Here is a 22,610-nt window from a genome sequence, read left to right as displayed (position 1 = left end):
CCGGCGCTTGAAATGGCTTGATCATGTCCTCCTCATGGATCAACAGCGGATACCAAATTTTTCCAATTCTCAATATATAAGCTCAAGATTCCGCATACAAGGAGTTCCTCCTACCAAAAGCTTAATTTTAAATTTTAAAGAAACTTGGAAGATATGAAATTTAGATATTAGCTAGCAAAGTTGGCTTTATTTCTGATCAGAGCCCGAATTCATTCTTTGAACATTTGAAAATTGCACTTCAAGCCTCATATCTCGAAGACGAATCCATTTGAAAAAAAGCACTTTTTGATATGCTGATTTACATAACACAAGGAACCTCTATGCATAAATTCAAGCTTACCGAAGTTAACCAGACCTTATGTTGGGAAAACTTGCCATTTTTTTTCTCTGTCACTGGCCTTACGTCCGACCAGGGATGATGAGGCCTAAGTTAAGTGAAGTTATCTACATATCATAAAAACTAAAACTACAAATTTTTTGGTCACAAAACCGATATATGAATCAAATGTATCATGCAAATATTTGGTCACGAGACCGATACATGAATAAAATGTATCATGCAGAAAAAAAATCCCATGTGTTAATTTCTTGTTTTCGTTTTCCGTCACCTATGATTAAGAACGCGAAACCTTTCTGGCTTTAAATAGCTCGTACTCCATGTTAAAAGAATCCAGCAGAATCATGGGTTGCCTTTGGCTTCGTTATTCATCAAACGCTACTGGTGCGTGATCTGCTAGCCCAAGCAATGCACCTTCGGGGCTTGTTTGGCAAGTACACACCTTCTTTCCGATATCGTTCAATGGAAATCGAGCATGACTTTTTCTTTATCTGTGAAACATTGTAGGATGGTGTATAAGGGACGATCTATTCCCAGTTTTGTAGTCGCGTCTAGATTTATTCCGATGTTAACAAAAGTTCAGTTTTGGTTTGTAATTAAGGGTCAGTTTTTTGGGAGGGGTTGGAAATTTTTAACTTTGGGGAATCAAATTTTGGACTTTACGACTTCCTGTGTGATGTTTATCCGCAAGTAACATATCCCTCCCTTTCTGAATTCGAGATTAATCTACGTAAACTGACCACAGCTATGTTATGATGACATAACTTTGTTTTTGTTTGATCTATTTGAAAATCAATAAATTCCCCCTTGAATATGAATTCATATAAAAACACCAGTTCATTCATGCTACAGGACATTTATTGCTCGAGTTTACATCTTTCATTGCTCTTATCAGCCGGGGCAGTCTTGTCATCATTGCGACGAATCTGGAAAAGATTGCAAACGCGCATAGCCAGTCAGAGTGTAGCATTTGAAATAGACCACTTGGTGAATTTTGTACACACGGCCTTCATATAAAGCCAAAAGTAGAAGGAAGCAGAATAAGATTTCAATTTAATTGACTAGAACAACCCTTTTCTTTTCGTGTGGCCTTGCCTCCTTAGGCAAAAGTAAAGGACACGAAGGACCAAATCTCTAGACTCGCCTTTTCAAGCTATTCCGTTAACGACACTTCCGTCAAACCAGATCTTCTTAGCAATATCGATCTTGGTTCTTATCTCGGCTCCTCCTTCGATTTCCACTCTCACTTCGTACTGTGACTTGTCCAATGGGTCCACGATCGCCTTGCCAGACGTCTGGGGGGTCCCAGGAAATGGCATTTCGATCTCAGCGCCGTGTTGCAGGATCAGGGGGGACACGCCCTCCGGTACAGCGCTCAACTCGACAAGCTGGTATTCGCAGAAAAGCGGTGATAATGATTATAATAGTTTATGGCTCAAACAATACGTATTAACTCAAACTATACGTATTTGGCAACAAGAAAAACTGATGAATTAATAACTTCGACAAACTAGAATCAGGAGCAACCAGATCTATAAAGATGCCGATTTGAGGAAGAGCAGATACATAGCATTTGATAGTACCTGCAGGAAGTCCGGCTGTATGGTCGGGATGTGCATTAGGAAAGCCTTGTCAGCTGAGCCATACATGAAGTATCTGCTTGATTCTGGATATTCCTTAACCGTATGATCGAAGTGATCAAATCTGGCCACGTCTACCACCCTGACCGTCGTCCGCATAAACGGCGCCTTCCCCTCCGTTGGCAAGCCGTAGTAGCAGTCAACCTACACATGGACAATGCAGAGTATACTTTTATGTTAACTCCGCGTGACTTGTATGTAAAGGCTTATTTAGAAGGTTGAACTCGTGGCTAATACGTAACGGCTACGAAGGCTAAATTCCTGATATCGGGGCGTTTATTAAATTTCGATGGTCCGAGGGGACGTTAAATAGAGGGGGGCGTTTATTAGAGAGGGGCGTTCGTTACAAACTTGTTAGCCTAGATAGGAGGCGTTCTTTAGTGAGGGGGCGTTCATTTACGGTACTTTTTGGAGAGGAAATCTTACTGGTTAGGAAAAGTAAAAAGGATTACATGCAGATACATCCATCCTAAGGTCTGACAAGCTAGAATGCAAGAGTGGCGAATGAAATGACATTTTCCCCACAATCCTGTCATGGATCATTCACTACAATCACTGAAAGTGACCGACTGAGTGAAGAATAATTAAATGTTAAGGGCGCGCTTTTTTCTATCATTCTGGAATGGGAATGGTTGGTAGAGAATGTTCAGAATGACATGCGAGTCATTCTGCTACAGGTGGGATGGCCTTCATTCCATTCCGAAATCACGAGTAAAAGAACGCGCCCTAAGACTTGCAGTACCTTGACTTCTGGTTCATGTCTGCCACTGTCCCCTTCGTCAAAGTCGTACAACAGAAGATCATGGAGACGTTCTTGTTCCACGCTACGAAGGGTCAGCGGCTCAGTATGCTTAGCGGCCGCGTCTGCCACAGCCTCCCCCTCGGCTGAGTTGAAGAACTGGATCTTGAAAGCAGCGCAGTACTGGTGCGAAACCGCCGGAAACTGACCTGCGTAGTAGCAAATCATGTGCTTGTTCTTTTTGTCGCCTGTCAGCTGACCAGTGGTGATGAAGTCATGGTGGACGTTCGGGTCTGTCACCTATAAATCTCATTGAAATATTTGAACATTTTTTTCTGGGGAATATGTAAATTGTGAATGAATCACAAGAAATTCAATCCATCCTACAATGCATGCTATTGGTAAGGTATAGTACAATCCATAATATAATATAATATAATATAATATAATATAATATAATATAATATAATATAATATAATATAATATAATATAATATAATATAATATAATATAATATAATATAATATAATATATATATTTACTACAATGCACGACACTAAGGTATAATGTATACCGTTCCAATGGCATTAAGAATGGCGTTCCTCATGATGGCGCCCAGATCATCCACGAAGTCGATGGAGGTCGCCCACGGATCCATGCACGTAGTGATGATGTACTTGACTCCTGTCGTGTCATACGGGTCGAGCTGCAGGGAGAAATCACAACTTTACTCTCGAGTCCAGAGGCTGTTTCTTCTTGGTTATATGATTGGTAGATTGGGGGAAAAAATAGTTTTATCTGTCGGGGTGGCGCTTGAGAACACACCATACGTAAACGGCCAATCATAACTGGAAATCCATGTCCAATCCTATTACTCTATAATCTCCTATACTCACTCCGAGGCGTTTCTTGAACTCTCTGAGAGAGATGCTGTGGTTGTGATGTGGGTGAGTCGACGCTGTGACCAGCATGGGGAAGCGATACGAAGACACACGATCATCACTCATACACAGATCCTTGAAAACCGCCTGTACCAGGTCATTGCACAAATTCACGTCCGAGTTGTTCTTCAGGTTGAAGGAGAAGCAAGGAATCATGGTATCGGGGCCAATCTCGCGAAGGTATTCCATGGCTTCAGCATCCTATGAATACGGAACACCAACATGGCGGTTACGCTCTGTCGCTTTTTTTAACAGCCCTGTTTAGTAGGCATGTCCTTCTTTTCAGAATACAGGTCTTAGTGTGTTCCTACCTGAATTCCTTGTTAGGCCATTTCAGAATACGGGACCCTATGTGTGAACCTGAGCGAGTTCCTTGCTAGGCCATTTCAGAATACTGGTCCTCGTGTCCCTACCTGAGCAAGCTCCTCGTTAGGCCTGTTTAGAATACGGGCCCTCATGAACTTGATGTGCTCCTCTCGGGTGCGGTCTGGTGGTAATGGTTTGGTGGGTACCACAAAGAAGGGGTCATCGTCCTGTCCCAGGCAGGTCCACAGGCAGTACAACAGCTTGGAGGTGAATGTGCACTCAGCCAAGATACGACCGTAGCCGTTCTTATGCAGGCCTACAACCTGGAGATATGCAGAAGAGTATAGCCTCAGTATGATGGCTTCTACACCGTTAATCAACAACTCGAATCGGGGCATAGGTTTGAATCCAATGGAAGTGCTGATGTAATCAGAATTGCTAACTAATGGTATGTCCAGTAAACCATGATCCACTAAAAGCTTATGCCCTAGTACCTTACGTTTTCCAAGTTCGTGGCACTCACCCTGTGAGCCATGGAGATTCCCGCCGCCACAGCGCCAGGCTTGGATCCCTCAATTCCCACATCCCCAAGGTTCAGCGATCCATGGTAGTACACCACTTGGTTGGTGATGCCCAAGAAGTTGTTGATGCGTTTGTCGCGGTAGCAGATCGCTCCGCCGGGATAGGGACAGAAGCCGCTTTTATGTGGATCAATCGTGATCGTATCTACGTGTGGAATTGCAGAGAGCTGCTTGGTGGTGTAGTTACTGAGATGCATCTCTGGAACGAACCATTCCGGATTTTCTCCGCCGTCGTCTTCTGGTTTTGGTGGGGTACGCAGCATTGTGCAGAAGTAACCTCCCCAAGCCCCGTCTGCATGGATCATAAAGTTCAAGCCCTGTGGACGATGTTAACTTGGCTTGGTCAAAGCAACATACATTTTTTTGGTATAAAAGTCCCTCCCCCTCCCTCCCAAGCTAGGCCAATGTTGACAAAATTATACGAGGACAATTTATAACTATCGTGATCATCGAGACAATCGACATTGATATTTATCATGACCCTACAGAAAATAAGTTTTACGTTAAGGCGTATAACGAAGAGGTATGTAATAATGCGTAGTAGTGTCGTGACCCTTTACCTACCCGTCTGCGCATCTCATTACGAAGCTCTAGGATGTCAGTCAGGGGGTCCACAGCACTCTCTTCGGTCGTGCCCATGATGGCGATGACACTCACTACAGGGATCTTGTTGGCCAGCTTGTCTTCCAGCAAGTCGCGGAGCCCTTGACAATAGTAATTGATTTAAGAAATTATCTTCGCTATATATAATAATAACTAAATAACAATAACTCAAATGGCGTTATATAAAGGCAAATTGACATTCGCGCGGATTTGCTGCAGTGAAAAGGTACCAAGTGGATTATTTCATGCATTTTGAACGGTACATATAACGTAACGTAAGGTACATGTAACATGTAACGGGACGGTACAAAAAAACGGCGTTTGCTATTGCCATTTTTTGAACGAGGTTTCATAGCCCAAGTAAACGTGCGTCACACAGTTCCGATCCACAGGCTTTGAAGAAAGGGTGCTTCCCACGCACCGTGCACACCTTTGACACACATCCGCGCGTTATCATCCACGGGTATAGTGATCAGGTTGCCCTTCCCCATGCCGAGTATGGTGCAGCCTTTGTAGAGAGACACGTGGGCTGTGGTTGGCGCCAGTACACACGGGTTCTGCTTCAAGCCATGGCGTGCGCAGAAGTTCTGGATACCTATGGCATCGTACCCATAGTTCGCCATCACCCCCAGAAGATCGGATGACGTCATGCCACACATAGCGGACACCTAGAACAGTTTTGTAATATTAGTGATCTTCAAAAGCCCGTTACCCTTGGGAGATATGGTACCCTGGATGTCGGACTATGTTATGCTACGCATGAAGGAAAACCAACTGAAATATTTTTATTCAGCTTTCGCGCTTGATTTGGCAGTCCTTATTACTACGACTAAATAATAAATAAGAGTTGTTTTTCAGAACAAAACCTTGCCTTTAAAATCAACAAACAAGCCAAAGGTCTCGTGCAAATTATTATGATAGTGTTCGTCTGCATTGAATGCTTGTAATAACGCATTGGGTAAGTCCCCTCTCGTGGTTCTACCCATGAAACAATCTCAGAGTCATCATTGTTCTAATTAAACACTCATTTCTCTCGACACAAACGACTAAATTCGTTGGATCTAAAATTCCGCAATATTTCATTTCTCCTTCACCTTATCGGGCATCTCAACAATGATGTCCACGTCAAGGTTAAGCAGCTCCCAGGTAGTACAGTCCGTAATGGCCACGTACACGTTCCTGTGTGGTAGGAAGACCTTGTAGCCCTTAGCTTTAGCTAGAACCTCTTCATTCCTGATGGCATCGCACAAGCCAAGTGGATAAAATTTGACATTACGAGCCGCCCACATGCCTTCTATATTAGCTACGCTGCCACCAGCAACAATATGACCCATTGCCTGAAACAGAAAGAAATATAAGCCATTGAAAGGGATAGATGACTTATTGCCTGGAATAGAGGGATATATGACCCTTTGCCTGGAATAGAAAGAACTACCAGACCCATTGCCACGGCCTGGATAAGAAATCCTCACCTTGTCCGGGTCGAAGTCGATCATGGTACAGAGGTCACGCCCAACTCCCACCTCGAACTTGGTGGTGACGGTGCTTGCCTCTGCGGCGCAGTTGTTCTGATTGTACATGAGGGCTACCATGTACCCAAGGTTAGCAGCCATCAGGGTGTCCCATGTCACGTGACCCTGACAAGAAATACAAGCCACAGGTTACAGGGCCTTTGAGAGAGAGGGGGGACGGGGGGACAACTTGGCGATCTTGGACCTCCAAGGACTGAGATTACAGCGTTTTCGTGTGGAAGGCAAATACGATTTGAATACGCTTCGTGTAGATGCACGTCTTTTCTTAATACGGAGGAATATACACTGGTAGTACTTTTAAATATACATTGTAAATATGCGGTTATGATCACCGAATTATCGTTCGGACATCCAGAAATGAGTAATTCAGTACCAAACCCCATAAGTAATCACGGCATGCCTAAACCACAGATATCCACCTTGTATCTGGAGGAGAAGAATGGGACTGACTTCTGTAGCTCGCCATGCATGTTGTTGATTTCTTTGGACATCTTACGGATTGTCTCCCGGTAAGATGGCGCGTCCTTCATCTCGTCCGTGATAAAGTCCGGATCTTGAGGAAAGTAGCTATAGATACAGACAATAAATAGAGAGCTGAATCCACAACAAGAAATTAGATTTCAAAGATCGTAGAATCGTTACCTAATAAGTGTGATATTCGACCAGAATAGGCGCGCTAAGAAATTACGTGACTTTTTGGGTGGCAAACTCCTCGCGCGCTCACGGCAAAATAACTAAGAGCAAATGTATTTGTCAAAATGGTTTGATTTCGTTGAAAGGTTTATTGTTTCATCGCTCACTGGCGTGACTTACACAGCCACTTCTTTGTTATTTTGCCTTGAATTTGCCACTCAAAACGTCAAGTGACGTCACAGTGTAAGTCGTCTGTTTTTGTTATTCCATGCATGATGAAAAAGTAAGGTTAAGGATCGACTAACAACCCAATAACCTTAGAAAACAAACTGTTCATCCTGCCCGAAACCACCCGAACCAGAACTAACTGTTATCTGATATTTTACCCAATTCATTTAAATATAAAACCAGTTGACCCTTTTGCTATATTTAAATCAACGACCGTAAGGATGTCGTGGCGTTTTTTTATTTTTTTTTCTTTCATTTCGTAATCAAGTGTATCACTATTGAGTGTTCTATTTTACCGTTAGGATTAATTTGTAAAAAAAACTTACTGTTCTCTAAACTTGATGTGCCCATCGATGGCCTCAACCACTTGGCGCTTAAAAACGTCCCCGTTCTCGGCGTTTGGCCCGAGGAAATACGCTCCTGTCTTAGCCCAGGGTTTGTCTTTATTTGCATCATCGCGACCGAAGTTTGGGTGTTTCTTATGGCTGTACATATTGCACTTGGAGCGAGTCTTCATCTTGGTAATGTCTCCTGACAAAACCGAGAGTCGAACGCATGCGTTATTCAAGGCGTAGCTAGGGTGGGGGGGGGGGGGGGGGGGTTGAAGTGGGGGCTGTGCCCACACATTTAAAAAAATAATAATAAAAGAAATATTAGGAAATGACCAGCTCAAAGTAAACTAGCATTTTTTTCGAGTCACTTGCTCCCGGACTATGCGCCATCCTCTCATAGATTCATTAATGACGTCACAGCGTCGAATATCAAGCAGAAGGTTTGACTCCTTTATTGCCCATTCGGGTATGAAATTATTAAACAAATGTCATTCAACAATAAAATTGTTTGTGTTGCAATTACTTTTAGGTTCGGCTATACATTTTCGTAGATTGACCGGACTATTGTACCTGGAGCTACAACAACCTCACAATCAATTATACTCTTATGATGCGGTCTTGAAAAATTAAAGCAGCATTCCTAATGTTAGTCATATCACGGTCTAGTTCACCTTTACTTGAGAACACTGACTAATGACTACGATAGTGTCACTCATTTCCATATAATCAAATATTCAGCATAAGTGTTTAGAATCAATGAAAACAAATGTGTAAGGTTTCTTTAGGGGGGGGGGGGGGGCTTTAGTTGCATGATTTTGTGGTTATTGGGAAAGGGATAAGTAGTTTCGTGATCTAGCGGTTATTAGGAGAAGCCGAGTAATCATATTGTAGATAAGATGGGACACCTTGACAATTTTATTAGACATGTAATCAAAAGCCTTTAGAAAGCATCATTGGTAAATGATGTGGTATCGGGGATATACCACCGTATTATGTAAAAAAAAAATAGTAACGGAAAACCATGTGTAAGTAAAATAAAAGGCGACAGGTTGATTATCTAGTACCAAACAAACTGTTTTATCGACTGTTTCTTAATTATCTAATTCCCCCCCTCACTAGACCTAAAAACATCATACGATAAGCCTTAGAAATAGGCTGACTTAGGGGCCGCGGTAATGCTTTAAGATCGAAGAAAGTATATAAAGAGATATTCACTGCGTGTGACCTCCTGATGCCAAAAATAGTTATTGTCAATAGTTATTGCAATAAGTCCTAAAAGGGACTTTTGGTTTTAAAGACATAGGGACATATTTAACCTATTACTAATAAAGGTAACAAAAGTTAATAAAACTATAAAATTGCAGCACGGACACGGTTTGCCCTTGAGGTCTAGTTCAAACAAAAAAAAGTTTTTTAAAAATACACGTGTGAAAAGGAAGAATAACTTGCACAGCTGGACCGCAGAAGGACAGGCCGCTCTGTGTAGAGTATCAGCTATTTCTTGACCTTGTACATGCCAAGCGGTCAGCTCGTTCTTTCTTCGATTTTCCCCTCGGCAATAGGAAATAACAAAAACCTATTTGTGATTTAATAAATACAGTGCGTTGTCTAATGCCAGGCTTGGCTTTTGTAACTTTGTAACAAAAACCTATTTGTGATTTAATAAATACAGTGCGTTGTCTAATGGCTTGGCTTTTGTAACTTTGTAGCTTAAGAAAAGTGCTAAAGCCTTGTGAACTAATGGAATAACATAAGCATGACGTCTAGGAAATACATTTTTCCACAAAATTCTTCCACTAACAAGCTAGACTTCAAATGAATACACACAATTCTAGCAATAATGCAATGCAATGTCATGCCAAAAACACAGAGCATTTCTTTTCGGTTGGACATAACGCTGTTATGTTTTATGTTGCTACTGTATGCATCAGGCATAAGACAAAAGCAAATTATTAACACGACTGGCCTTATAATGAAGCTGGGTGAACCTAAAAGGATGTTTTTTTTTTTTTTGCAAAATTCGGTAGTCCATCCGAATATATCCGAATAATCTTGGTTTCGCAAACATAATTCACACAGCTATTAATACCTATCGAATTTCCATCTGTTATTCTCTTCTGGTTCCAGAACAGATTTAAATTCACAACATATTGGAATATAGAAAAATACTTAATCAACTTAATATGTGTGGAAATACGGTCATTCCATTGAGGCAAATTACGGCAAATAACGCTGATAAACACATTATCTTGATAAGGTTCGATAGTCGAATCCAACGAGGAACGTAAAACTATTTCGGACTGCCGGACCGTTAGTCGCTGCGTAAATATGAGTTCTCCATAAACAAGCATAAGGAAAGAACTGATGTTTAGAATAGTCGTCGACCTCACCTTCCAACTTGCAAATGCAGCTAACGTGGTGCAAAGGTCCTCAGCTGAAGAGATAACCTCAAGTGAGTGAGTGTTTGCAGGGAGTGCCTTTATGCTCCTTGTGCTGTGATCCTTGTACAATTCACGCAGTTTGAGCCAATAGGAATGTGCGGCCAGTGCTTACGCTTTTCACGGCATGACCTGGTGAAAAGCCATTGGCCTGTTGGCGGCTAGATGCCCTTGGGGATTTTGTTTGGGAGCCTGTATAACAGGTTCCATTGTACACAACTAGCAGACAAGAAGGTAGAAAGACAAAACGGTCTCATTATAGGCCTTAAGGAATTCAGACAGTGTTGTCTGATGTATTGTCAATAGAATAATCTTAGAATCTATACAGATATCATTGATACAGTGGATTTAATCGCTGCATTTCAATAGCTTGATCAGGTTTACAATCGCTATTCGGGCAATTTGTCACGCGTTTTTGTCTTCACGTGATCTGTAAGCAGAATATATTATTTGCAAATTACTTGTCTATTTTGTACAAACTTAAAAAGGAGGAACAGTCACGTTACAGGCAAAGTCTTGAGACAGTTGAATCCTGACAATTTTGTCTGATATTGTCATGAAATTAGTAAAATACCCTTAAAATATTGATTTCTATAGTGTGCAGGTAACGCAATAAAAGTTGATGTAGAGTTGATTGAATGTGCCTATTATGGAATGGGATTGCAAAACATCGGACCATTAGAATTGTACTTTGTGCTAGTGATTTCGGAATATAGAACCATGCGAGCATAAAAAAAGACCATTTAAGTAAGGGTTAAATACCGAGGACGGAGGAAGTTTGCCGTATAAAAGCCTGAGGGCGCAGACCATTGATAACCAAAGCGTTTGTTTTTGTTTTGAAATAGCGCCATCGTCTTGCGAGCGATTTGATTGGAGGACTATAATACGCATAAGTATTCACTACCAACACTCGAGGTAGGTGTTTCATCTTGTTTTCGCCGGTGAAGAAAGCCAGTATTTAGGAAGACAAGAACATAACGTAACGAAGACCAAGCAATGCGTGCTTCAGGATAAGGATCATTGTGAAATAAAGATTTATGTCAGCGGGAAAGATGTTGGTTTATTCCACGCGATCACTCGAACTCAAAACTATTCTTTGTTTTATCACTGATAAGTACTATAACCTGTAATTAAAACTCTTGCATTTTCAGGGTTGCATCGAGGCTTACCTTTGAATCGAATCTGCTATTTTCATTCCCTCTATATGTGAAGTGGCTCAGAGTCTGAAAAACTTTGACTTCCAGTAAAACTAAACCCAAATTCCGTTGTAGTCGTTTGTGATTGTTATTACGCAATGCGTCAAGATTTCCTATCAGTTATAGGCAAGATACTGCCATCGACACGAACGCAAAAAAAAGCGAAGATTGTTCTTATCTTGTGTTAAATACACTCATAAAATGCAAAAGGAATTCTGGATTGTTATTGGACGTCAGTGGACGATTAATACAGGTTTCACGAACCTTTTTGCATACTTCAATTTCCCGTAACCTTCGGCTCGAGATGGTAAAACAGCTTTCATATGACATCGCATAAATGCCAGCATATAGATAAATCTAGCGCAGCGCTAAAATAGAGCCTCGATCTGATGTAGGCTTGGCTGCTTATGGGCCTTTAACTGGCTTATTACATGATCTATACCTAGTAAATAACAATTTAAAGATAAAAAGACCGGTGGAAAAGGGACAAAACTCAATAAAAGTTAATTTTTTTTTTTTTTAAATCAAACAAGTTTCAGGTTATTATTGACCTGCAAGAAAACCCAGGAGAGTTGGTGGTTGATTGCACAAATTTAATAAGCCCATTAGATCAATACTGTAAACAATCAAAATTAACATTCAGACATAGCGGGACTGCTCCATGCACGGAGTCAATTACCCAAGGTGGAGTTGAATTACAAAATTTTCGTAACTCGGAGTTTCAGTGTGAGCACGCTGCGAGAATGGAGCTCACTGACAGCGAAGAAGAGCGACTTATATATTTTTATTATGCCAAATATCTATTTTCAAGAACTGTAATGTCGACGACAAAGAACAAGCGGAACAAATGAGTAGAACTTTGCTGTTGGAATAATTTCAAAAATTGCATATAAAATTTTGGCTGAGCCTATTGTCGCGAGTTACAAATACAAATTTTGCTTTTATGACATTGTAATCGATGCATTGTTAATATTCAATCTTTCTTATTGTAAATCTGTGGCGAAAAATTGGTGTGTTTTGCTCATTTCTACTCAAGGTTTAATATTATGGTCCTTTAGTATTCACGGTTAATATCTAATTTTTAACCTACTCCTTATCAGTATTCTAGTTATTAGCCTCGTTCATATATTTAAAGCCTCATTGTCACCAGTTTACTTCCGGTGGATTACGTAACAATCTCCGATGATTTTTAACGGAAAACGCGAAAAATATTTCAAAATATTGAAAGCAGTGTGTTTATTGGAAGTTTCTTTGAGGATGTGATTGATAATTTAGAGCGGATGGCCTGCTTAATATCTCGGATTTTAATAGATTCTTTTGTCTTTTAACGGTTGAGGTTTCCGTCGGACCTCCGGAAGTAAATTGGTGACAATGCGGCTTTAATGAGTTCATATTAAACCCTACTTCTTCCCTGCTGATACATCAAGCCCTCCCCGGTCTTTAAGATTGTAAATTATTCATAGGTATTTTAGTGAAATAAAGTACTTGCAAGAATTATGGAAGAGGTATCAATCATGTAATAAAGAGATATAATTACGTGTTTGACCGATAGGAAGCACTTTCTGTACGTGTTGGAGCAGTTTGCACAGCGGTCTAACTCCGGCCGAGCACTCCGCCAGCAGTCCTGGTCAGCAGTCCTGGCTCAGCAGTCCTGGCTCAGCAGTCATGGCTCAGCAGTCCTGGCTCAGCTGTCCTGGCTCAGCAGTCCTGGCTCAGCAGTCCTGGCTCAGCAGTCCTGGCTCAGCAGTCCTGGCTCAGCTGTCCTGGCTCAGCAGTCCTGGCTCAGCAGTCCTGGCTCAGCAGTCCTGGCTCAGCAGTCCTGGCTCAGCAGTCCTGGCTCAGCAGTCCTGGCGGGTGCTGGCGCAGTTTGCACAGGGCTTTGTGCAAGACTCAAGAGCGTTCGGAATGTAAAGAATAAATAATATAGGATTTTGGAAGTGGTCTGCAGCAATTGTTGACCCTAAGAGTTAGCACGTTGTGTGTGGTAGAAGCAATAAAACTGTAATAAATCAAACTTGATGTAGTACCTCTGCCTTAACTCGAAAATAGTAGACAATTACAAAAACTTCAAGTTGGATTGGATTACAGTTTTATGGACAAATTCTAGCATAAAGTAACAACTCCATATATCCTCTCTATTCAGGGCCGTAGCAGGGGCTGGGACACTGGGATTTCTGGTCAAGTGTACTACTGGCTGGAGGATTTCCTCAAGAACAGGACACAATTAGTTGTTGTTGACGGGGAGCACTCTTCGCCTGCCATTGTAACCTCAGGCGTGCCTCAAGGGTCAGTGGTTGGTCCGTTGTTATTTTATTGAAATTAACGGCAAAATAAGACTCTTTGCTGATGACTGTGCCCTCTACCTCCACATCCGATGAATCTCCATCCCACCTTCAGCAAGACTTGAACAAACTCGCCGCATGGTCCAAAACTTGGAAGATGGAGTTTAATCCTTCAAAGTGCTGTGTTCTGCGCATAACAAACAAAAGATCTACGCAGATTACTTCCTGTACGGGTCCAAGCTGGAGGAGCGAGAGAGTCATCCCTACCTCGGTGTGCAGTTCTCAAATGATCTCAAATGGAACAGTCACGTAGACCACATCACTCTTAAAGCATCTCGCATTCTTAACCTAGTTAGACGGAACTTGTATAGTTGTTCTAAAGTAGTAAAAGCCCGCGCCTACTGTTCCTTAGTGCGCCCCACGTTGTCCTACGCATCAACTGTGTGGGATCCCTACACTCAGAAGAACATTAACAAGATCGAGATGGTCCAGAGACGCGCAGCCCGTTTTGTATGTAGTAACTATTCTCGCTATGTTAGTGTTAGTGCTTTTATCAGTGATCTCAAGTGGCCAGAGCTCTACCTTATAAAGAAACAGGATCGTCTTTGCATGTTGTATAAAATTGTAAATGGCCTTGTACCTATATCTCTCCCTGACCACCTTAGTTATTGCTCGTCCGTCACTCATTGTAATCACCCGTTTAAACTTAATGTTCTTGCCCCCCGTACAGATGTTTACAAGTTTTCATTTTTTCCCAATACCATTCCAGACTGGAACAGCCTTCCGGCACACACCGCTAGTGCCAGTTCATTAGATTTATTCAAGACCTTAGTCTCTCAATAGAGCTGTGTAGCATATGATAATGTACTGTTTTAGTCTTATTTATTCATGTATATTTATTTATCTTGGTGTAATGCAACTCAGCCTAACCGAGCATTAAAACTGAAACTGAAACTGAGTTAACAAACAAAAAGTTCGACGTTGTACAAAAGTAGAGCTGCTCTATGATCGAATCTGTAAGGAACCAGAACGGTGCGACTCTGGCACGCCGTTTAATTTAGGCCTTAGCATTCTTGTTTACTTACCTCTAAACGTTCACACAGCGTTCAAAGACCAGGATTTAGCGGAGCAACTGGCAAGGAGATGTGGTGAGAATGGGGAAGGGAGACAAAATGTGAATGGGATAAAGCGAAGGTGATAGAAGAGGTTGGCCCAAAAGTGGAGAACGAAGTGGAAAACATCGAAGTAGCAGAATACCGCAGGAACAGGGCTCATCTTCTTTTGTCCGAGAAACCCTTTGAGCTGGGAGAGGACCAAAGTAAGTCAGAGGAGGAGGAGATGGCGACAGAAGAAAAAAAGCCTCCACAGGATCGTTGAGGTGGACGGATGCGCAAGGGCTCCCCTCTAGTTGAAAGACTTTGTTAGATATTGAACTTGTTGTACTAGCTATGCATTAGTTTAGTTTTACTGGATCAGTTCACCGTCCTGGGCCATCGTGAACGATTTTTAAAATCCTTCACGATTTTTAAAATCCTTCACGATTTTTAAAATTCTTCACGATTTCGAAATCGTTCACGATGTTTAAAAACCTTCACGATTTCGAAATCGTTCACGATTTTGGAAAGTCCTTCACGATTTGGAAATCCTTCACGATTATGAAATCTTTCACGTTTTTGTATTAGTCCGGCTTCACGACTTTCGAATTTGTGTGAAATTGTTATAGCGGATATAGCTAATAGAAAGGAGAAAGGGATCCGGAGAAAGTACCTGACGGCGTTCCCGTTCGCTTAGCCACCAGTGCACGGTGGAATGCGGCGAGTGCGCCCACTCGAATGGTTTCACAAGTTATTTAGATAGAAGGAAGTAGTTTAAAATACGGCTAATGGGTAATACAATGTTTGAACTTAGTCTAATACACTGTAATATTTTTGTTCTCTTTTGTTCTGGCTTGACTATTACACATTAACAATTACATTTTGTTGCACGGGATTTTGAAAACCACTCTATCACCTTTGTTAGTTTGAACATGTATTTTTCATTCAGTTCGGAGATATAGTGACACGGCATCGAACATACGCGTTTGGGAGGGGGGGGGGGGGTACAGTTTGGATTTTTTTAGGTAATAAACAATGTAATTTATCCACTTCACCGTATACAGATTTAGTACATAGGTTTGGCTGAAAGTGAATTATAAAGTCAGAGTCTTCATCAACATCTCCCTCCTTTTTGGGTTTCTTAATTAAGAGCATGAGAAAAAATACTTTGCCGCCTCCTTTGCTATTTTCTTTGGAGGGTTAAGTATTTAGAGAAAAATTCTGTCTCTCCGATTTCTTAGCGAAATCAAATCACCAGGATCTGCTAGATTTTTCGAAAAAGTGTGTTCTTAACTGCGCATATTTACTGCACGACAAAGTGGAACTCGTCCTCTACCGTGTCCGGACATAATTGGCATGTCCGTTCATGAACTGTGACACCTCCCCTTCTCTATTTCGAGATCATGGTCGAGGTAAAAATGGTGGCGCAAAATATGACGCCTCCCCCCTCCCCCCAAACAAAAAATAAAATAATAATAATGAAATAAAGGGCTTGTAATTTGTATAAGTTGTCTTTGTTGAAATAGCATTCCATAGTCATGTGATGTGGCGACTCCTTTTTATCTATCTCACATTGACATCCACACACCACCCTACGGTTCTTTTTATCCCTTCATCTTCTATGTCCAATGAGCGCCTCTCTCCCTGGCCCAACTGCGTACACGAGCTAGTGATGTAGAAGCTGATATGGAACACTGGACGTTACGTCAATCACTTGTGTACTACAGGAGGGACTTCTACATATTAGCTTGTAGTGCAAGCTAGTATGTTATTTGTTGCAAAAAACATTGATATGTATAGGTAATCTAGTTATCTAAATATAGTCTTCCATACTCATATTTATATTATATTATTCTAAATCAGTGTACTTTTACCTTGAACGTCGAAGATTGTTTTTGATCGCTATTGCCTCTCTTGGATCAAGCCACTTGTTGTACCAGAGTAATTAAAACGATAAACCAAAAAGTGAAGCGGACTCTGAAAGGTTTTCGTTGACCGTCGTTGCAGACAAAACCATTTTTATGAAAAAGGTTTTAAATCAACGACAATGGGAAAATACTCTCCAAATTTAATAAAATTACATTTTGAAGAAAGCAAAGCACACATTGCGGTTGTGAAAGGAAGAAAGGTAAGCAGGAGATAAACACGTATCGATTCTCGAAAAAGTTCTTCCATTCTGTACAGTATGTCGTTTTTTGTTAATATACGCAATTTCTTGTAACGTTTCGTAATGATACCCCTCTACAAGTTCTTCTTAGTTGTTAGTAAAAGTATTCTTTCTCATTGTAGTATAATCAACCCTTTTTGTTCCCAAATTTTATTTATGCTTATATAAGTTTACTGATTGAAATTAGTTTCTTTTTTCTTCTGGGTTAAATGGTAATGGTAATTAATATATATATATATATATTCACGATGGGCTCGCGGGCGCACGAAATCGGCGCTTTCAAATGCCGGCAGATTTCCCCACTTTCGAATGCATTTCGCTTCCACGGTAACCAAAGGCGCGTTCTGTAAACAATGCACTGCCGATTGGCGCGAGCGCTGAAATCAGACCACCAAAGCAGCACAAATATTGTATCTGATGTTAATAAAAATCCAGGATTCAAAAGAAAATTTCATTGCCTTTCTCATGAGAACCTCTTTTTTCCCCCGTAAGTCCTCTGTTTTTCAGAAACTGACAAAACTCTCGAGCGTATGATTGTCGGGGGGGGGGGGGGGGGGGGGGGGACCGGGGTTTCAGTGAAACGGCCTGGGAGGCGCGGATCGCCCCTCCGGGCCTCCCAGCCCCGTCTCTATATAACAGGCAGATCGTACATAAACAATCGGCAAAAGCTAATGTAGGCCAAATCGATTTCACGTACATAAACAATCGGCAAAAGCTAATGTAGGCCAAATCGATTTCACGTACATAAGCTTTTGGCAATTGCTAATGTAGGCCGGGCGCGTTTCGCGTACATGAATAATTAATTAGGGCTGCGTACGTGAATAATTAACTAGGCCAAATCGATTTCGCGTACAAGAATAATTAATTAGGGCTGCAGGCCGGAGGGCGTTTCGCGTGCATGAATAATTAATTAGGGCTGCAGGCCGGTGGGCGTTTCGCGTGCATGAATAATTAATTAGGGCTGCAGGCCGGTGGGCATTTCGCGTGCATGAATAATTAATTAGGCGTTGGACTTGCAATTAGACATCCGTCTGTCCTGTGGTATACCGAGCGTTCGAAGGATGAAGTGCGGAAAAGATTATTGCGGGTGGCTAAAGATCGGCCACGCAAACACGTGCGGCCGGAGGTGCATGGACACCTACTGCAAGGTGCACCTCCAAAGGCTTCGTAAGGGCAGCCCCCTCCCCGTGCCGTGCAGGGTCTGCGGCATAGGGACTCAGTCGGAGACGCGGTTGTGCCTCCCCTGCGGAGCAAATCGTAAAGGGCAGAGGATGCGTGGCATCGAGAGGCGCGCTCGGAAATGGTTCGCATTCGTCCTGTCTGACATCGCAGCCCGCGGTGCGGTCAATTAGAGACTGGGTGGCGCAGGGCTTACCCAAACTCTCAGTTAGAGACTGGGTGGCACAAGGTGTGCCCAAACATGGACGCTTACATAGAGGAGGTTCTCGGTAGCATGCGTGACAAAGATGCGCCCGCCGTACTGGCAGGGCTGGTCCAGAACATCCTGGACGAGGACATCCCCGACGATGTCAAACACAGGCTTCTTAAGCCGCTCGTATCGGTGAGAGTGTGGACAGAGGAAGTCGACCCTCTGCTGCCGGGACGGCGGCAAGAGGGCCCAGACCCCGAGGAGTACTACTCTCGCTTCGTCGGCGGCGCCCATCTTAGGGGCCAAGACATAAGCGCCAGTGTTTACCAGGAGATACGAGATCTTGGTGGAACAGGTGTCATTGCTCTAAAGCCGGTTGTGCGGGGGCCTGATATTAATGACGACGGCTCGGTGTGGTGGGTCTCGCACGAGCGAGAGTCTCTGCGGGCGAACGCAGTGCTTCCGCTGGTGCTCGAGATGGTAGACCCCGACCGGCGTTACAGACTCTTTACGGTCGTTGGTAAGGCCCTTGCAGAGCCATTGGGGCCAATCACAGAGGAGGAGGGGCGCTTATGCGAGAGTACCTCGTCTACGAGAGATACGAGCTTCGCCCTTTACCTGAGCAAAATGGTGAGCCTGGGCCAATATTTGTGCGAGAGGGGAGCAACGCCTTCGCTAACTGTGTTGTGAGCTATGTTGCCGACTTCTTGAGGAATCGCGGCACCTCGCGCTCCCTTGGTCTAACCAAGACACGAGGCAAGATCCTCGAGCGATTCGACAAGAAGCTGGCCACTACGGGATGCACCAAAGAAGACCTCTTTGGGATGGAAAAGAAGCTCGGGATAAAGCTGGTAGCCGGGGACGCCCTGGGCAACGTCCAGTGGGACTCGGGGAAGTACGAGAGGGGGTACACACAAATCCGCATCCCTTGCCACAATAACCACGCCTGAGCGGAGCTTCCGACTGAACCACCTGCGATCGCGAGCGTCCACGTCCTAGACTTCGAGGCTGAGAGGGAGCTTCGTTCGTTATGCCAGGGGGAGGCAGCGCCTCGCGCTACCAGTGCCGCCACAAAAACGCGCGAGGCGAAAGTGCGAGAGGTGCTCATTCGCTTTATAAACAGGGCGATCCCCAGAAGCACGAGGGTCTGGCTGTGTGGGCGTGTTATAGTCACGCACGAAGGCAAACTGTACCGATCGGGACAAGACGAATGGGCCATCGACAGGGCGTTTACAGACGAGACTGGACATGATCCTCAATGGCTCCCTGATGATCACCCAGCCTACCAAGAGTACACCGAAGCTACGCACTCGATGGGCGGCGCAATAGGGTATCGCTTCAAGAAGTGGACCCAAAGAGAGAACATCAGGCCAACGCCTCTTAAATACAGGGACGTCTGGCGAGCGGCTCAGGTTGAGTCCAAAGTGTGGAATAGCAAGGAAAACTTAGGGGCGCAGCCTCATGCGCACATCGACATGCGTGCGGCGTACCTAGGATGCGAGGACAGTGTCTTCGGCGGCGCCTCGGACGCAATTGATCTGGTACGGAAATACGGCTTACCTACGATTGTGTATCGTATCGCGGATGTTGCGGGACGGCTATTGAGCGAGGTTCTTCAACTGACAGGGGCCATTCAGTTGACCGAGTGGGGGTTCTCTGAGGCCTGTCACCCCTACACTTCCGGGAGGGTAGGGCAGCACTTGAAACAAAACGAGGGCTGGATCACCACGCCAGAGCTCAAGGACCTGTTAGACTCGGGTGACCACGTCATGGCCGCGGCGAGGGAGGTGTTGTATAGCGTCGGAAAAAAGGACTCCATCAAGTTCCCCCGCTCCAGCCCCGGCGGCGAAGACTCGCAGGGTCTAGATCTCGCTGACCGTTTCGTAGGCAAGTGCGGTCGCCATGGCGACGAGTCCTCGATCGTAGTCCGCGACCGTGAAGAAGCCGCGTATCTGACAAACCTCCTTGCGGGCACCGACCACTTACTTAACTTTGAGCATGCCGACGGGGCTCATCTGATCCAATACAAAGACGGTGTCCGGCGCTCACAATGGTACCAGGAATAGTGTGCAGGTGTTACAAGTCCTTAGGGGTAAGAATTGTTGTTGACCACACCCTCAGTGCTATCCGTCAAGGTTAAAATTGATTTTGCTGTCGAGCACCCAAGTCGGTTCTAATAGAAGTCCCACCCGGGTATAAAACATAAAAATTAAGGAGCGACACCATTTGAGGTCATGAAAGAAGGGGTACAAAAGTCATTCACATTAGCCAATAGCTTGTTAAATTGAAGATGGAATCCTGCAATTCCATCACGCAAAGAATAGAGGCAAAGCCTTGGCGTGGTTAAGTAATGAACGCGGAGAGAAAGCCAATAAAAGTGGAAATAAAAGTACACACTTTGGATCATTCAATATAGCTCTGCTATTTGCTCTTTTTCGGAAAAGGCTAATATATCTTTAGGAATAAAGAGATTCAATTGAGTATACGAAGGCAGAATTGCAGTTGAAAGTAAGTTTATAGTAGCGCGCGAATCTAGAGAGAGAAAAACCGGAGAGTTATTTGAATACTTTTTAATCCCTTGCCCAAACTCCACTATAAAATGTGTAAACTGAAAAAGAAAAACATTTAATTAGAAAAGACTTGGACCCGAAATTAATTTATTTTGCAAACCTCTGACCGTCTTTTACGCGAGGGTGCTCCACGGGCGCGACACCGCCCGTTAGAAAATTTGGATAGAAAGACAAAATGTACCTAACTATTAGTCCGGCGGATATGTGCAGTTTTTACCTTTAATTGCGCATTTTTTGCTAAAATTACCAATTTTACAAGATAGGATATAGAGCCAAACTCAATTCGGCTTTAATTTCTGATTTAATAATGAATATTGATTTGGCCGCTATTTTGAACCGGTTGTACAACTTTTATACTAATATATATATATATATATATATATATATATATATATATATATATATATATATATTAATTACCATTACCATTTAACCCAGAAGAAAAAAAAAATAATTTCAGTCAGTAAACTTATATGAGCATAAATAAAATTTGGGAACAAAAAGGGTTGATTATACTACAATGAGAAAGAATACTTTTACTAACAACTAAGAAAAACTTGTGGAGGGGTATCAATACGAAACGTTACAAGAAATTGCGTATATTAACAAAAAACGACATACTGTACAGAATGGAAGAACTTTTTCGAGAATCGATACGTGTTTATCTCCTGCTTACCTTTCTTCCTTTCACAACCGCAATGTGTGCTTTGCTTTCTTCAAAATGTAATTTTATTAAATTTGGAGAGTATTTTCCAATTGTCGTTGATTTAAAACCTTTTTCATAAAAATGGTTTTGTCTGCAACGACGGTCAACGAAAACCTTTCAGAGTCCGCTTCACTTTTTGGTTTATCGTTTTAATTACTCTGGTACAACAAGTGGCTTGATCCAAGAGAGGCAATAGCGATCAAAAACAATCTTCGACGTTCAAGGTAAAAGTACACTGATTTAGAATAATATAATATAAATATGAGTATGGAAGACTATATTTAGATAACTAGATTACCTATACATATCAATGTTTTTTGCAACAAATAACATACTAGCTTGCACTACAAGCTAATATGTAGAAGTCCCTCCTGTAGTACACAAGTGATTGACGTAACGTCCAGTGTTCCATATCAGCTTCTACATCACTAGCTCGTGTACGCAGTTGGGCCAGGGAGAGAGGCGCTCATTGGACATAGAAGATGAAGGGATAAAAAGAACCGTAGGGTGGTGTGTGGATGTCAATGTGAGATAGATAAAAAGGAGTCGCCACATCACATGACTATGGAATGCTATTTCAACAAAGACAACTTATACAAATTACAAGCCCTTTATTTCATTATTATTATTTTATTTTTTGTTTGGGGGGAGGGGGGAGGCGTCATATTTTGCGCCACCATTTTTACCTCGACCATGATCTCGAAATAGAGAAGGGGAGGTGTCACAGTTCATGAACGGACATGCCAATTATGTCCGGACACGGTAGAGGACGAGTTCCACTTTGTCGTGCAGTAAATATGCGCAGTTAAGAACACACTTTTTCGAAAAATCTAGCAGATCCTGGTGATTTGATTTCGCTAAGAAATCGGAGAGACAGAATTTTTCTCTAAATACTTAACCCTCCAAAGAAAATAGC

At 42.7% G+C, this 22,610-nt stretch overlaps 2 protein-coding genes across 3 annotated transcripts in view; one reads left to right on the top strand and one right to left on the bottom strand.

Annotated features, from left to right (window-relative positions):
• The window catches only part of LOC5512040 (L-tyrosine decarboxylase-like), an 80,327-nt gene that overhangs the window by 37,817 nt on the left and 19,900 nt on the right, over positions 1–22,610 (top strand). The gene's annotated exons all lie outside the window — the stretch shown is intronic.
• Positions 1,178–11,801, bottom strand: LOC5498142. 2 transcript variants are annotated; one of them, XM_048728748.1, is made up of 16 exons: positions 11,480–11,801; positions 10,263–10,529; positions 7,867–8,071; positions 7,099–7,246; positions 6,620–6,784; positions 6,242–6,484; positions 5,569–5,815; positions 5,109–5,248; positions 4,487–4,861; positions 4,071–4,286; positions 3,613–3,858; positions 3,291–3,422; positions 2,720–3,016; positions 1,921–2,121; positions 1,482–1,725; positions 1,178–1,263 (listed from the first exon to the last, which is right to left on the bottom strand). In XM_048728748.1, the coding sequence occupies exons 3-15, from the start codon at positions 8,055–8,057 to the stop codon at positions 1,486–1,488; spliced, it is 2,841 nt and encodes a 946-aa protein (XP_048584705.1). In that variant the 5' UTR covers positions 8,058–8,071; positions 10,263–10,529; positions 11,480–11,801; the 3' UTR covers positions 1,178–1,263; positions 1,482–1,485. The 2 variants fall into 2 exon arrangements, with proteins under 2 accessions (XP_048584705.1, XP_048584706.1); XM_048728749.1 differs by having other exon boundaries at positions 5,578–5,815.

This window comes from Nematostella vectensis, chromosome 6 (assembly GCF_932526225.1).
Source record: "Nematostella vectensis chromosome 6, jaNemVect1.1, whole genome shotgun sequence".
In the NCBI taxonomy this organism is placed as follows: domain Eukaryota; kingdom Metazoa; phylum Cnidaria; class Anthozoa; order Actiniaria; family Edwardsiidae; genus Nematostella; species Nematostella vectensis.
Note: the sequence above shows the minus strand (reverse complement) of the source record. Positions and strands in the feature narration are given on the sequence as shown.

Coding starts and splice junctions, on each gene's coding strand:
- LOC5498142 (XM_048728748.1), bottom strand. CDS start 8,057: ATGAAGACTCGCTCCAAGTGCAATATGTACAGCCATAAGAAACACCCA. Junction 4,862..5,108: donor GTAATGAGATGCGCAGACGG/GTAGGTAAAGGG, acceptor CATCGTCCACAG/GGCTTGAACTTTATGATCCA. Junction 1,726..1,920: donor TACAGCCGGACTTCCTGCAG/GTACTATCAAAT, acceptor TGCGAATACCAG/CTTGTCGAGTTGAGCGCTGT.